The sequence below is a fragment of the Geotrypetes seraphini genome, chromosome 15 (genome assembly GCF_902459505.1).
Source record: "Geotrypetes seraphini chromosome 15, aGeoSer1.1, whole genome shotgun sequence".
Taxonomy (NCBI): Eukaryota; Metazoa; Chordata; class Amphibia; order Gymnophiona; family Dermophiidae; genus Geotrypetes; species Geotrypetes seraphini.
This window is the reverse complement of record NC_047098.1, coordinates 28337160-28349548: the sequence shown is the minus strand read 5'-3', so window position 1 is coordinate 28349548 and position 12389 is coordinate 28337160. Positions and strand designations below refer to the sequence as shown.

The 12389-nt window shown below is 40.7% G+C and overlaps 1 protein-coding gene across 3 annotated transcripts in view; it reads right to left on the bottom strand.

Moving 5' to 3' along the window:
• Positions 1-4859: 4859 nt before the first annotated feature.
• The window catches only part of MFN2 (mitofusin 2), a 38417-nt gene continuing 30887 nt past the window's right edge, over positions 4860-12389 (bottom strand). For 2 of the 3 annotated variants that reach the window (XM_033922020.1, XM_033922021.1), the window contains exons 16-18: positions 9902-10098; positions 8775-8909; positions 4861-6797 (exon numbers count right to left, since the gene is read on the bottom strand). In XM_033922020.1, the coding sequence (XP_033777911.1) occupies positions 6728-6797; positions 8775-8909; positions 9902-10098 (402 nt within the window). In that variant the 3' untranslated portion in view covers positions 4861-6727. Of the gene's footprint in view, positions 6798-8774; positions 8910-9901; positions 10099-12389 lie in introns of all 3 variants that reach the window. The other variant, XM_033922022.1, reaches the window with a different exon arrangement.

Below are 12389 nucleotides of genomic sequence, written 5' to 3'. Positions count from 1 at the left end.
CTCCCCACTAGTGCTGCCCGATTTGCAATTTGAATCCATTTGTTTTTGCAAAAAAATCAAACTCACTGATACGTCAGCCCTCTTGCTAGAGACCCGTTCGGGCTTTCCCTCTTCCACCAAATGTAACTTCCGATTTTGCAAAACCAGAAGTTACATCAGAAGGAAGGACTCCAATCACAGAGGGAAAGCTGAGCAGACTGGTGGCAGCAGGGCAATTTTTAATTGGTTGGTTGGTAGCAGATGCTTGTGCCACATCTTCCCCCAGAGCCTGGCAAACACCCCTGATATGCCACCTGCATGCACTGCTGCTGCTTGGGTGTGCACGCCTGCTCTCCTGGGCCCTGCCAGCGGCTGGCCTTTCATCAGCCACCCCGTGAGGGCCAGAGCCCCACGCACTTGCGAGCTCTGGGCGACCCGGGGGCTCGTGAGGAGCATTGAAAGTGATGCAGAGATGCTTCTCATTTGGCTTTTGCAAGGCTTCTGCAGCTCATGGGAAAAGCATTTGTCCGCTATGCGAAGTGCCAGGAGCTCTTGGTAGGTACCACAATGCACGAGTGTTGCCCTCTGCCAGCCAAATACTGGGCTTCTGTGTTGAGAGTCAGAGCTGGGGGATTATGGACTTGTTGGAGTTGGTGGACTGGAGGAGAAGATGGGAGAGAGGAACTTGGTGGAGGGAAGAGATGGACTTGGGGGAGTTGGTATGGAGAGGGGGAGAAGATAGATGGGAGAGATGGACCTGGAGGAGATCAAGTTAAGGGGGGAGGGATAAAAGAAATAATGGATTTAAAAACAGGATAGGGAGAGAGATGTTGGACAATGGGATTTAGGGAGGGAAGGAACAGAAAGGGAGAGAAGTTGTACACAAGGGATGGTGTGTGGGGGGATAGAGATATTGGATAGGAGGGTAGTTGGGAAGAGAAAGAGAGAGCTGGTGGAACCTGGGGTGGTGGGGTAGGTGGGAGAGATGCTGGATGAAAGGGTAGTTGAGAAAAGAAGGGATGGTGGGGTCCATCGCTGCAGCTATGGGAATAGAGACAAAAGGAAGGTGCCAGAACTCCAGGACAGAGATGGAAGATGGATGGTTACCACAGTGAAAGAAGAAAACAACAAATGGGCAAGAGACCCTGGCAAGCGAGTTATCAGAAGATGTTTGTCGCAAAGCCTGGGACCAACATGATTTCAAAATGACCAGACAACAAAAGGTAGAAAAAATAAATCTTATTTTCTGTTTTGTGATTACATCAGATTTGAAATTTGTATCCAGCCAGAGCTGGTATTAGACCGTGAGCTAGGAAAAGTCTTTTTTGTTTACACCCCAGCGCCGGAGTGGGTGAAGAGGATATAAAATAAACCCACCAGGACGTTTGGGAAAAAAACACCGAATTCGGCAGAAAAATCAATTCAACAGGTTGAATCGAATCAAAATATTTTTTCCTGAATCAGGCAGCACTACTCCCCAGTCCTTCTAAAACAGCAGTAGCAATGCAAATAGGCTGCTTGCAGCTGGCCTCACTAGGGCTTTTCTCTACCATGTCTGCCTACAGGAAGTGAGTGCACAAGACTGACAAGGCAGAAACAAAGCCCCAGTAAAACCAGCCTATTTACAGTGCTGCTGCCTGGAGGAGACGTGGCTAGTGAGAGAGGCCACCCACACATAGAGGAAGGGATATGAATGCTGGAGGAAGATCAGACCACCATTTCAGACAGGGAAAAATGCTTGAGTACCTGAATAAATTTGTGTAAATCATTCTGAGCTCCCTTGGGAGAACAGTATAGAAAATTGAATGAATAATAAACATTGTGTTCACTTCATGTATATCCTTTATCTACCAAGCACGACTACTCATCACAGTTGCCCCCTTCACTCTGGAACTCACTTTCCAGTTTCCCTTAGAGCAAAAGATTCTTTTAGTAAATTCAAAACAGCCCTGAACATGTATCTTTTCCAACAGACCTTTTCAGACTCCTAACCTTTCTGCCGAGTAGTGCAGCCACAAATACAGACTGAATAGTGATAATTATTATTCAAGCTAGGCTGCTTCATGTACAAGGCTACATGATGAAGTATAGAGAAGTTGCTTACCTATAACAGGGGTTCTCAGTAGACAGCAGGGGAATGCAGCCACCCTTGCTGGTGAAGTCCTCTGAGACTGCGTGCCGGTGCTCTCCCCTAAATATAGTTTGTTGGTTTATTGTTTGTTTTTGTTTTTTCTTAGAACGTGCACCCCCTGACAACTCAGTTAAGCTAGTGACATAAGTAACAAAATAGATAATGGGGATGGAGGGTGGGCAAATGTGGCTGCATTCTCCTGCTACAGGTAAGCAACTTTGCTTTCTCCAGAGACAAGCAAGGGAAATGCAGGCACGCTTGCTGGTGAGTCCCTAGTTATAAAGAAAGATGGGAGGAGGAAATAGCTTACAGCACAAATAAATTACAGAGAACTGAATGTCTTGTGCTGAACTCTGGTCCAAACAATAGTGCTTAATAAACATATGAACTGAGGACCAAGTTGCTGCCTTACAGATATCTGGAATTGGGACTGATTTTAAGTTTGCAATTGAGGAAGCTGTGGTTCGAACTTGATGTGCTCTAATCTGTCCGGGAGGAGATAAGTGAGCTCTAATATAGCAAAAAGATGCAATGAGCAATCCACGAGGATATAGTACATTTAGATACTGAATTTCCTTGAGTAGCTGAATTGGAGACAAACATTTGATTAGTGGTGCAGATAGCCACAGTTCTGTCCAGATAGAAAAGTAATGCCCTCCTACAGTCTAATGTGTGAAGACTGCTCTGCTAAAGAAGTATGTGGAAGAGGAAAGAACAATGGACCAAGTAATATGAAAATCTGTAACAATTTTTGGAGAAATTTTGGATGAGTGTGCATGAGTACTTTATTGGGGAAAAATTGCAGGTATGACAAATAGACGACTAGTGCTTGCAATTCATTAAGTATTCTTGCTGAAGTAAGAGCTAAGTTTCCACGTTAGGAAATGTAGTATAGCAGACCTCAAAGGTTCAAAAGGATCTTCTTTAGCACTCTCCAGACCAGTAGAGGTTAATCTTTACGAATGGGTATATATCCAATCATGACCAGCAGGTGGAGACTGAAAACAAAACTGTGGGACAGTATATAATATACTCCCTTCTCTATTTACATCAGTCTTCTTTCCGTCTCCAGCAGGTGTTGAGTGATCTGTTCCCATCTCCCTTGGTAGGGCTGTTGGAATTTGTTTAGGGAGTTTCTAGTCCCTGTTTTTGGCCGGACAGAGCTTGGGCGAGCCCTGTTTGGGGGTCCTTCCGACCTCGGGGGTATCAAACCTGGCGGGTCTCGAGCGGGGTCCCTCCCCCCACTTCCTCCACCTCCCCACATTTTTCTAGAGGAGCCTCAGCAGTAAGCCTTGCCCCCTAAATCAAGCAAGGCATATTGCTTCGAGAGCCTGTGGAGTCTGTTCTGTAAAAAAAAAAAAAATCCTGAGGTAGTGCTGGTCTGGAGGGTTGTTTCCCTTTAAGAAAACTGTATTTTACTGTATTTTTTCATCTAACCGGCACTTTTTTATAGCTAGGTCGCGTATGGCGCAATTGTGCCCTTCTCCAGGGGAGTGGGACACAATTAGGTCCAGCCGCGAGGCACTCGCGGCCGGACTGAATTCGGTAGTTTGGCCCGGTGAGGTGGTGGAGCTCCGTCGGCAGCGGCTGCAGGCGCCCAGAGCTCCCCGCCGATGGTGCTTCGCGAGTCGGCTGGGAGCAGTGGGGAAGCCCGGTCTTCCCCAACCGCCCACGGAGGGATTCCCCGAAGGATTCCCTCTCAGCTGATTTTTTGACAGCTGATGCCGACTTGCCTGTTTTAGCAGCTGGGACTGTTCAGGCTTCTCAGCCGCTACAGGCCATGGAGGGAGCATTTTTGGCGGGAACTTCGCCATTTTCTCTGTCTGGCCCCTCCATTTTGTCTGCAACCTCAGGTGACCTTCCCCCTGTATTGCAAACACAGGGGCAGGTTTCGGCAGGGAGGCTTTGAACCCTTAAGTGTTCAAGGCTTGTGCCGATGAGGACAAAGCTTTCAGGAATGGGGCAGGGACAATTTCAGAACTCACAGGGATGGAGATAGCTCTCATGGGGACAAATTTGTCCCCGTGTCATTCTCTAGCTGTCTACTCCTCACTACTCTTTTCAACCTCTGCTCATTCTTTTGTGTTTTTCCTCTTTTGTATCATTTATTTAGATTTCTAGCTCATTTTCCCCAGGAGCCCAGAACAGCTATACATTCACAATGTTTGCAAGATAGACAACTTAGGATACATTTACATTTTATAGCATTGTTCTTTTTCTTAATTATTTTATTGCATGCCACCCTGTCAAGTTGGGCAGGAAGGGTGGTATACCAAATACAATACAACAAATATAAGAATATGTATACCTACACAGATGGACTGGTTCTGGAGGGACTAAAGAAAAGAAAATTAGCAGGTAAGAACTGATTTCTCCTGAAATGATTAAAAAACTTACAATTTTTTTCTTAGTTTATTTGACTGCTGCTCTCCAATATTAATAGAAATTAGACATGCAAATTGTTACTGCACATTTAAAATAAATAGTTTCAATGGAATTTCCAGGCTTTCCATTAACTAAACAAAAACAATTTATAACATACAAAACCCCTCAAATTTAACTAAAAGCCTATCAACTAAGGTTCCTACTTAAACATGTTTGAGATGCTCCCCCCCCCTTTCGCCTGCTGAGCCCTATAGTGCCATGGAGAGCTCACAGTGATCTAGGAAGAAATATACCAAAGTCTTAAATCATGGTGAACAGGTTTAATTTCTAGGTTCTGTCCTTAATTTTCAAACAGATGAGACAATATTTAGTTTTTTGCAATTTTATTATTTTTATTCTTTTCCAACAAAGTCATATACATTCTTTTGCCACATTATATTACAATAATATTCACAACTTAACATTCATTTTTAAGAGAGGTTTCCTTTTCTGCTTCCTTTCATTCCCACTCACTCCTACATTTTACACTACCCGAAGATCACTCCTCTCTTCACATAACCTGGTCTCCTGCCTGGTCCAGGCTCAGCAGCATCATGCTCATCCTGAAGCTGGGAGATCACCCCAGGCCACCACAGCAGCATTCTTGCAGCATCTGTCTATAGTCCAGTGGCATAGGTCTGTGCCCCAGCAGCAGTATCTCTCCCTAACTTTTTCTGTTTGCAAAACCTTTGCTGTGTAGCAAGCAGGTTCCTGAAAGGCTGACATGCAAATAGTAATAAAGTGCCATTAGCTAAACCTCATCCATAGAAGCCTCAAAGGAGTCAAAAAACCAACCCTCCACTTAGACTGTGTTGTTCATTATACAAGGATTTGCTATGAAATACATTACTGCATTTTTCTTTTTTCATGTAGGGCACAAAATCAATTTAGCAATTCAATGATTTTACAATGCACTAATAGTTACAATGTGACACTCTTATATGCTGCAACAGGGACTGTGGCAGGATTCTCCAAATTCCCAGAGAAAGCAGAAATATCAGCTGTTTGTGCTACTTCTTGGAAAAATCCCTCCTTCAGTGTAACATTTAGACCTGTATTCTCTCCTTGATATTGCCTAGCATATGCAGATGGGCAGTTTATTCCTGGGACAAAAAAAATGTAGTGAAAATAAAAATGAACATACCCTATTTAGAGCCATCATCAATACATGTTGGGACCTGCCTAAAAATTAAAGAACAAAACACAAGCAGAACTGCTCTCAACATCGCTCTGCACTAGCATATATTTCATGTCTTATCCAACTTCATCCCAATCAGATCTAAAGACATTAAGAAATTACTTGATCTTTAGCTGGTTTTGGAAGAAAACTGACTGCAACCTTTAAAAAGCTCAGGACTAAGTTTAGAGAAACATATCTAACCCACATTCCCTAACACTTTGAAAAGCAAAGATTCTATCGTGGAGTTCAAATGTCAACTCCGGTTAAAGGCAGCTGGGCTTCTCTAATACAAGCCCCTCCCTCCTTTCATTAAAAGATCTTTCCAGTAAGTATGGAGCTATGAGGAATGTAAAAACTAACCAAGATACTGGCACCTAAACAGAGCTGCAAAAGAATAGTCTAATGTCAATTCTTCAGACAGACAGCCCGAGCCAAAATTCATATACTAGCTAAATGAGAAGGGTATGTATCCAAGGGGCTGAATCAGTATCAGCATTCATACAATGGTATGCTGAAAGCTTTCAGGGCAATCATTTTTGCAGAAGGTTCCAAAAATATGAACATATGGACTTTGATTGGTAAGAATGAATTAATATTTACTAAAATTGAATTTGATCATGATTAGTGGACACAGTGAGTTAAAACGAGATTTAAAAGAGTTCTTCCTGAAATAGGCACTAAATGCAAAAAAGAAAAATGCTGTTGGAAATTTTTGAAGAAATTGTTTCACCAATTTTGCTTAAATCAGACAAACAGCTGAATTACTATAAAAGTATACTACAAAAGTATTTGAAAGTGGATTTACGCTTACATGGCTGATACAGTGCAGAATATATTGGTTTTTATGCTGATCCTCACAGGTCCCTCATATGTTCTCTAGACTCACCATATACCTATTATTATTGGGTTCTCCTGAGGACCTTAGGCCTATCACACACTCAGTACTGGGTTTCCTAAGATATTCTGGGTACACCTTGCTCTCTGTAGTTCTCGCATTCCCCACTTTCTCTTGATTATCGGCTTTGCTGAAGATATTGATGAGTGAACATGTTAAGTTCGCTATCCAGCCATCCAGCTTTATTCCTATAAAAACAAAAGCCATAGTATAATCAGATTACTGCTGTGATTATCTGACACACACAGGGCTTCTTGCTACCCCTACTATAACAGCAGAAGGGAAAGCTTAAACAAGGCTAATCTTCAGAGAACAATTAAGATACAGTCTTAAAAGGAAGGATGTGCACACAGTTTCACAGGGTAATCTGTATGTACATCTACCCCCCCAAGTGGATAAATCACTGCTAGGCAAACAAATGAGCCATTACTACCTGTTACAAAGGCCAAATATACTTGCTTCATTCAGGCATCAAAAAAAGAACACAGTCAATCTGTATTTAGACAGTTTCTAGGGTATACATAAAGAACAAGTGGGAAAAGCATGCACAACATGACTCATTGAATTCTTTCCAGCCCCTGTGTATATTTATATTTCTAATGTACAAGTATGTGTAGTTGTCTTTTTCTAACCTAGAAGGGAAAGGGGAGGCAATTTAAAATGAGCAGTACCTAAACATACTGTTCGTTTGTAAAGTCTGCATTTTTATGGATAGTGCTGAGGCTATCTGGATATGCCACTGCAGTATATCTTGATTGGCAGCAATAGACAGAGGACCCGCTTGAGTCTTCACATCTTCACTCACTGGAAAGCATGGTGTTCTTTTGAAGCTAAGTTAAACATTGAAGCTTTTTGGACTTTATAATACTTGATTATCATCATAATTTTTGAGCAAAGCTACATCATCACCTTAAAAAAAAAAAACCTTGCAGCAGTGCAATGAAAGATTAAGGAGTCCACATTTAGGGGCTTGTCCCCGGCTTGTGGTTCTTCTACTTTACAAAAGGTTCTGAGCACTTGCGTGAGTTTCGCTAAATGGTGAAGTTCCTTTAATGTTCAGTATAGCAATAGATAGAGAACAGGTTCTACCTGAGTAAGTATGTTTAAATACTGACCTGGTGTATGTCTTCTCTGAATCCAATTTTGTAAGTTCCATTAAAAATTTTCAGTGTTATCTTGTGTGTGTCCCCCTCCCCGGCCAGGAGGACACTTTATCAACCCATTTTGTATACATTTCTTTAGAATATTCAAAATGGGTTGGAAAGAACAATTGGTGAAGGCATATGGAATAAAGCTCATGGGATTCTGTCAACCCATCTGTGTGTTACTATGAGATTAGGGAAGAGGGAGAGGCAGTTTGAAAGATGTTTTTGAACTGCTATGTGTCAGTGAATCAGTGTTTCTATGATGCATTTCCCTTGGAGAATCAGTTTTTGCATTAGATCATTTCTTGGGAGACATTTCTCTGGACCACTTTTTATTTTTATTATTTTCAATACAAAGAGTATTAACAATCACAAAAAGAATGTCAATTGTTGACAGCAGGACAATGAAATATATATATATATATATATATATATATATATATAGTTTGGGACCGATTCTGGAAATGCTGCCTGCAAAATGGGCGCCTACCACGTGTAGATCACCGGTAGGCACCTTGTCCAGAACTGCATCTGTTTTCTTCCATAAACGCCTTAAATTTAGACCAGCATTTTAAAGGCCTACATTTAAGATGTCTGACTTGTGCCTATGAGAAGTACCTAGGCACACCTATGGACACCTAAGGCCACTTCCAGCGTAAACCACACCTACACCAGCCTTGGGCATGCCTTAACGCTTCCGTAGGTGTCCTTTACCCCATAAATTTTAAAAAAGTTTGTCCTGATTGGTCCATTAGATGGTGGTAGGACGCCTACCACCACCTACAATTGTGACACCATTTTTAGAATCAGGCTCCGTGTGCCTGAGACAGATAACTCTTCCCTCCCCTCTTTCTCAGGATCCATTCTGATATGGCTCATTTTTTGAACTGTCACCAATTTTTCTTCCACACCAAATTTGGTCCCATTCAATTTTTTTTTATATTTTGCCCTAGAAAGACATTCTTGATCTCATTATTTTCAGTATTCATTAAGTCGGAAAGAATAAGATGGATTTCATACCGAAGTAATTTTGCTCTGCTCTGCAGGGAGTCAAGGACTTCAATCTTTATGTTTAGAGCAGCAATATCTTGCTCCAGATTCTCCCGTGTGACATCAACCTGCTGACATAAGTGAGCAAATGTGCTAGCCAGCTCCCTAGGAGAAAATGTAAAGAAAAAAAGAAATTCTCATATTTAAGTGACAAATTATTTACATCTTCTCTTAGAAGATTGAACTTGCCTTCTTCAAATGTTAATTCTCAGTCTGACAACAACAAGGGTGAAAATTAAAGTTCCAATATTTATTAAAACATTTCTATACTGCACCATCTAATATTCTGAGTAGTGCACAATTGCACATACAAATCTGCAAATAAATTACATGCAAACCCATAATAAATAGAACAACCAATCTGACATTCATAATCACATCAAAAATGTAAGACTTCTTAAAACAATGTTGAGACAATTCCCTGAATTCAACTCATCATTAAAGATAATTAACAAAACTAAAAAAAGAGACCTGCCATATCATATTCTCTTTTAGTGCCTCTTTTATGAAGTTATTTAATATGGGCCACTGCCCACTGCCCAAAAGCCCATAGGGATTTAAAGGGCTTCACGGGCTGTTGCCGTGTGGCTTTATAAAATGGGGGTTAGTTTTGTTTTAGTAACATGTTGATTAAAGCATATTTCATAAAGTGTCTTATTGTTTCATTGCATTTTTTATATCTTTAATTCTTACATTAGATGTGAGTTACATCTTTTGTTGACTTTGTTAAAGTTTTCACTGTTTCTGCATTGGCCTTTGCTTTTTCAGTATTCCACAGCCATTTTCATGTAACCAAAATTTATTGTTTTTTTTATTCAAACGTTTTGTCTATTTTAATTGTGATGATTTCTGGATTGTCTTTTTGATTATTACTGATGGATATGTCTAGATGTTTATATTTGTATTGTTTTATGTAGTTGAATTGACTTCTGACACAGGCAGTACAATATTGCCGAAACACAGCCTGTGTCGGGTCATCCTTCTGTGGCACCATATTTGAAAAAATTGAGTGATTTGAAAAGATGTATCTTTGATGTTTTCGTGCACTGGGATTAACAAACTGAAATATATTAGTAATAGCCAAACTGAACACTCACTGTTGCACCTGATGGCTGCAGTTGGATCCAGTGTAACTGACAATCAGCTGTAGCTTCTCACCAGCATATTCCACAAATTGGCGCTTGAAAGCTCGTTCCTTGGCTTTTGTTGTCCAAGTGAGGCGTTCATACACATACAGAAGCCCATAAAGACCTAAGGAGAGGGCAATTAGTCTCCAGCCTACAGCCTTCCAGACCTGAAAGTCATAATAAGGAACTAAGAATCATTCAAGTCTGAAAAGCAGGAGTAGCACATCCAATTATCTTTACTTTAGTAAGCAGATGAAAACACAACTCCTTCCTTCCAAGACTTTAATATTAGAAGCATCTAGCTAGCTAGCTAGCTGCACATACACAAAAAGACCAGCTGCACATTCTGCTTATCCAGTCCTGCTCTAGATGAGATGTTTTTCATGCACTGTTTCTGACTCCACATGAAATTTTTCCTTGTTAGTCACCCTTATTTTCTATCTAACTCCTGCTTGCTATGCTCTGTTAAGATATTTAATGCATATTGTGTTGACATTGCAAGTAGCATATAATGCCATAATGTATACCATTATTTGAATATTTTTACTGCTACAGTTGTCTATTGCCTATGTCTGGCTTGTTCTTGCTATAGATTGCTTTGGGTGAATTTCTTCAAAAAGGCAGCAACTAAATCTTAAAGAAATATCAGGTCGGTTTTGGTGCCATCTCTGTTCCCAAGAATCATCCATTAAAAGTGAGTCTAGTTATGAAGGACAGAGAACATGCTTTCAAGAGGAATTTCAATCTGGCCAAATAAAACTGCCAAATAAGTCTAATGTTCTCCAAGCTCATAAAATACTAGATCATTTATGCTGCTTCATTAGATATACAACTTTTGGCCATATTTTTATTGCACAAGGATCTCATATCCATAATTCATATTCTGACTAGTCACCACCTAATTATATCTATTTTATATGAATATTTATTTATTCAATTTTCTATACCGTTCTCCCAGGGGAGCTCAGAATAGTTTACATGAATTTATTCAGGTACTCAGGCATTTCTCCCCATCTTTCCTGGCAGGCTCACAATCAATCTAATGTACCTGGGACAACGGGGGAAATTAAGTGACTTGCCCAGGATCACAAGGAACATCATGGGTTTGAACCCACAACCTCAAGGGTGCTGAGGCTATAGCTTTAACCATTGCGCCACACTCTTCCTATTAACCCTGGGGTTGGTAGCATGGAATGTTGCTACCATTTAGGGTTTTTGCCAGGTGCATGTGACCTGGATTGGCCATTGTGGAAACAGGATGCTGGGCTGACCCAGTATGGCTATTATGTTCTTATGTTAAGGACATGTATTGTGCTGACATTGTAAGTGTTATCTATTATATGAACGTTTTTCCATGCTGCCTATTATGATGTAGAAAAAGAAAACCAAATAACGGAGATGGAGTTTCAGCACAAGGCCTTTAAAGTCGCTTATCCAGAAAATGTTCACAGATTATTATAGTCCAGATAATGAGTACTATTGTTCCTGGCTATGGCAACATATGATAAATTTTGAAAAAAAAATACAACCCTGGTGGTTGTCCCCACATTCTGGCAGCCTAGGCTGGGGCATAAATTGGAAAAAAAGACTCCCTCAAAAGCCCCATCCTTTCTATCAAATAGAACAAGGGCTGGCCGCCTCTCTCCCTTCCTAAAACCAGACTCACCCAAAGAGATCTAGGGGTCAGAAACTCCTTTGTCATGCCCTAGCATCAACTACTGTCAAAATGGTGCCACCTGAGCCTAGTGACTTTGCAAAAAGCATACTTCACAGGCAAAAAGTGCAAGCATATGAAACAGTCAAACACACCAAATGTCAGGCATTTTGTGCTCTTTCTAAGCAAAGTGCACATTTGCAAAAGCACTTTGCACGATGCCAAAAAGAGGATCATCTTGTCTACAATGTGGAATAAGAACAGTTAAAGAGAGATTACCCTTGTTGCAGTAAAATACAATACAACCTGCTCTTTAAATATGGTGTTTTACTGATGATGATGTTTATGATGATGATGATGATGATGATGATAGACTGGGTATTTTTGTTTTTGAATTATTGTGAGGTGAAAACAGAAAAAGCATCAATTATCCTGATTTTTTAAATGAGATTTTCATGATTTGTGCTTATTTATTGTATTACTATGTGTGGTGCTTTTCTTTGAACTTAAATGGATAGGTAGATTAAAAAAGCCTAAACACACAAATTTTAGAATATGCACGTTTTGCAGCTGCTGGAAAAACCCTCGAGATGGCTGGCTCCGAAGCTAGTGAGGGTTCCCCTTCTGGCCACAAACAAAAACTACAAAGGCCAGCTGCATTAAGCCCTCAGCATTAATGAGAAGTGCTCATTGGGGAGGGGGTTTCCCCTCCAATATTTTTATTAACAAATCCAAACATTTACATATGCATATAATCACACATACAGTGATGTACTGATACTCCTTGGCTCATGCATAATGAAA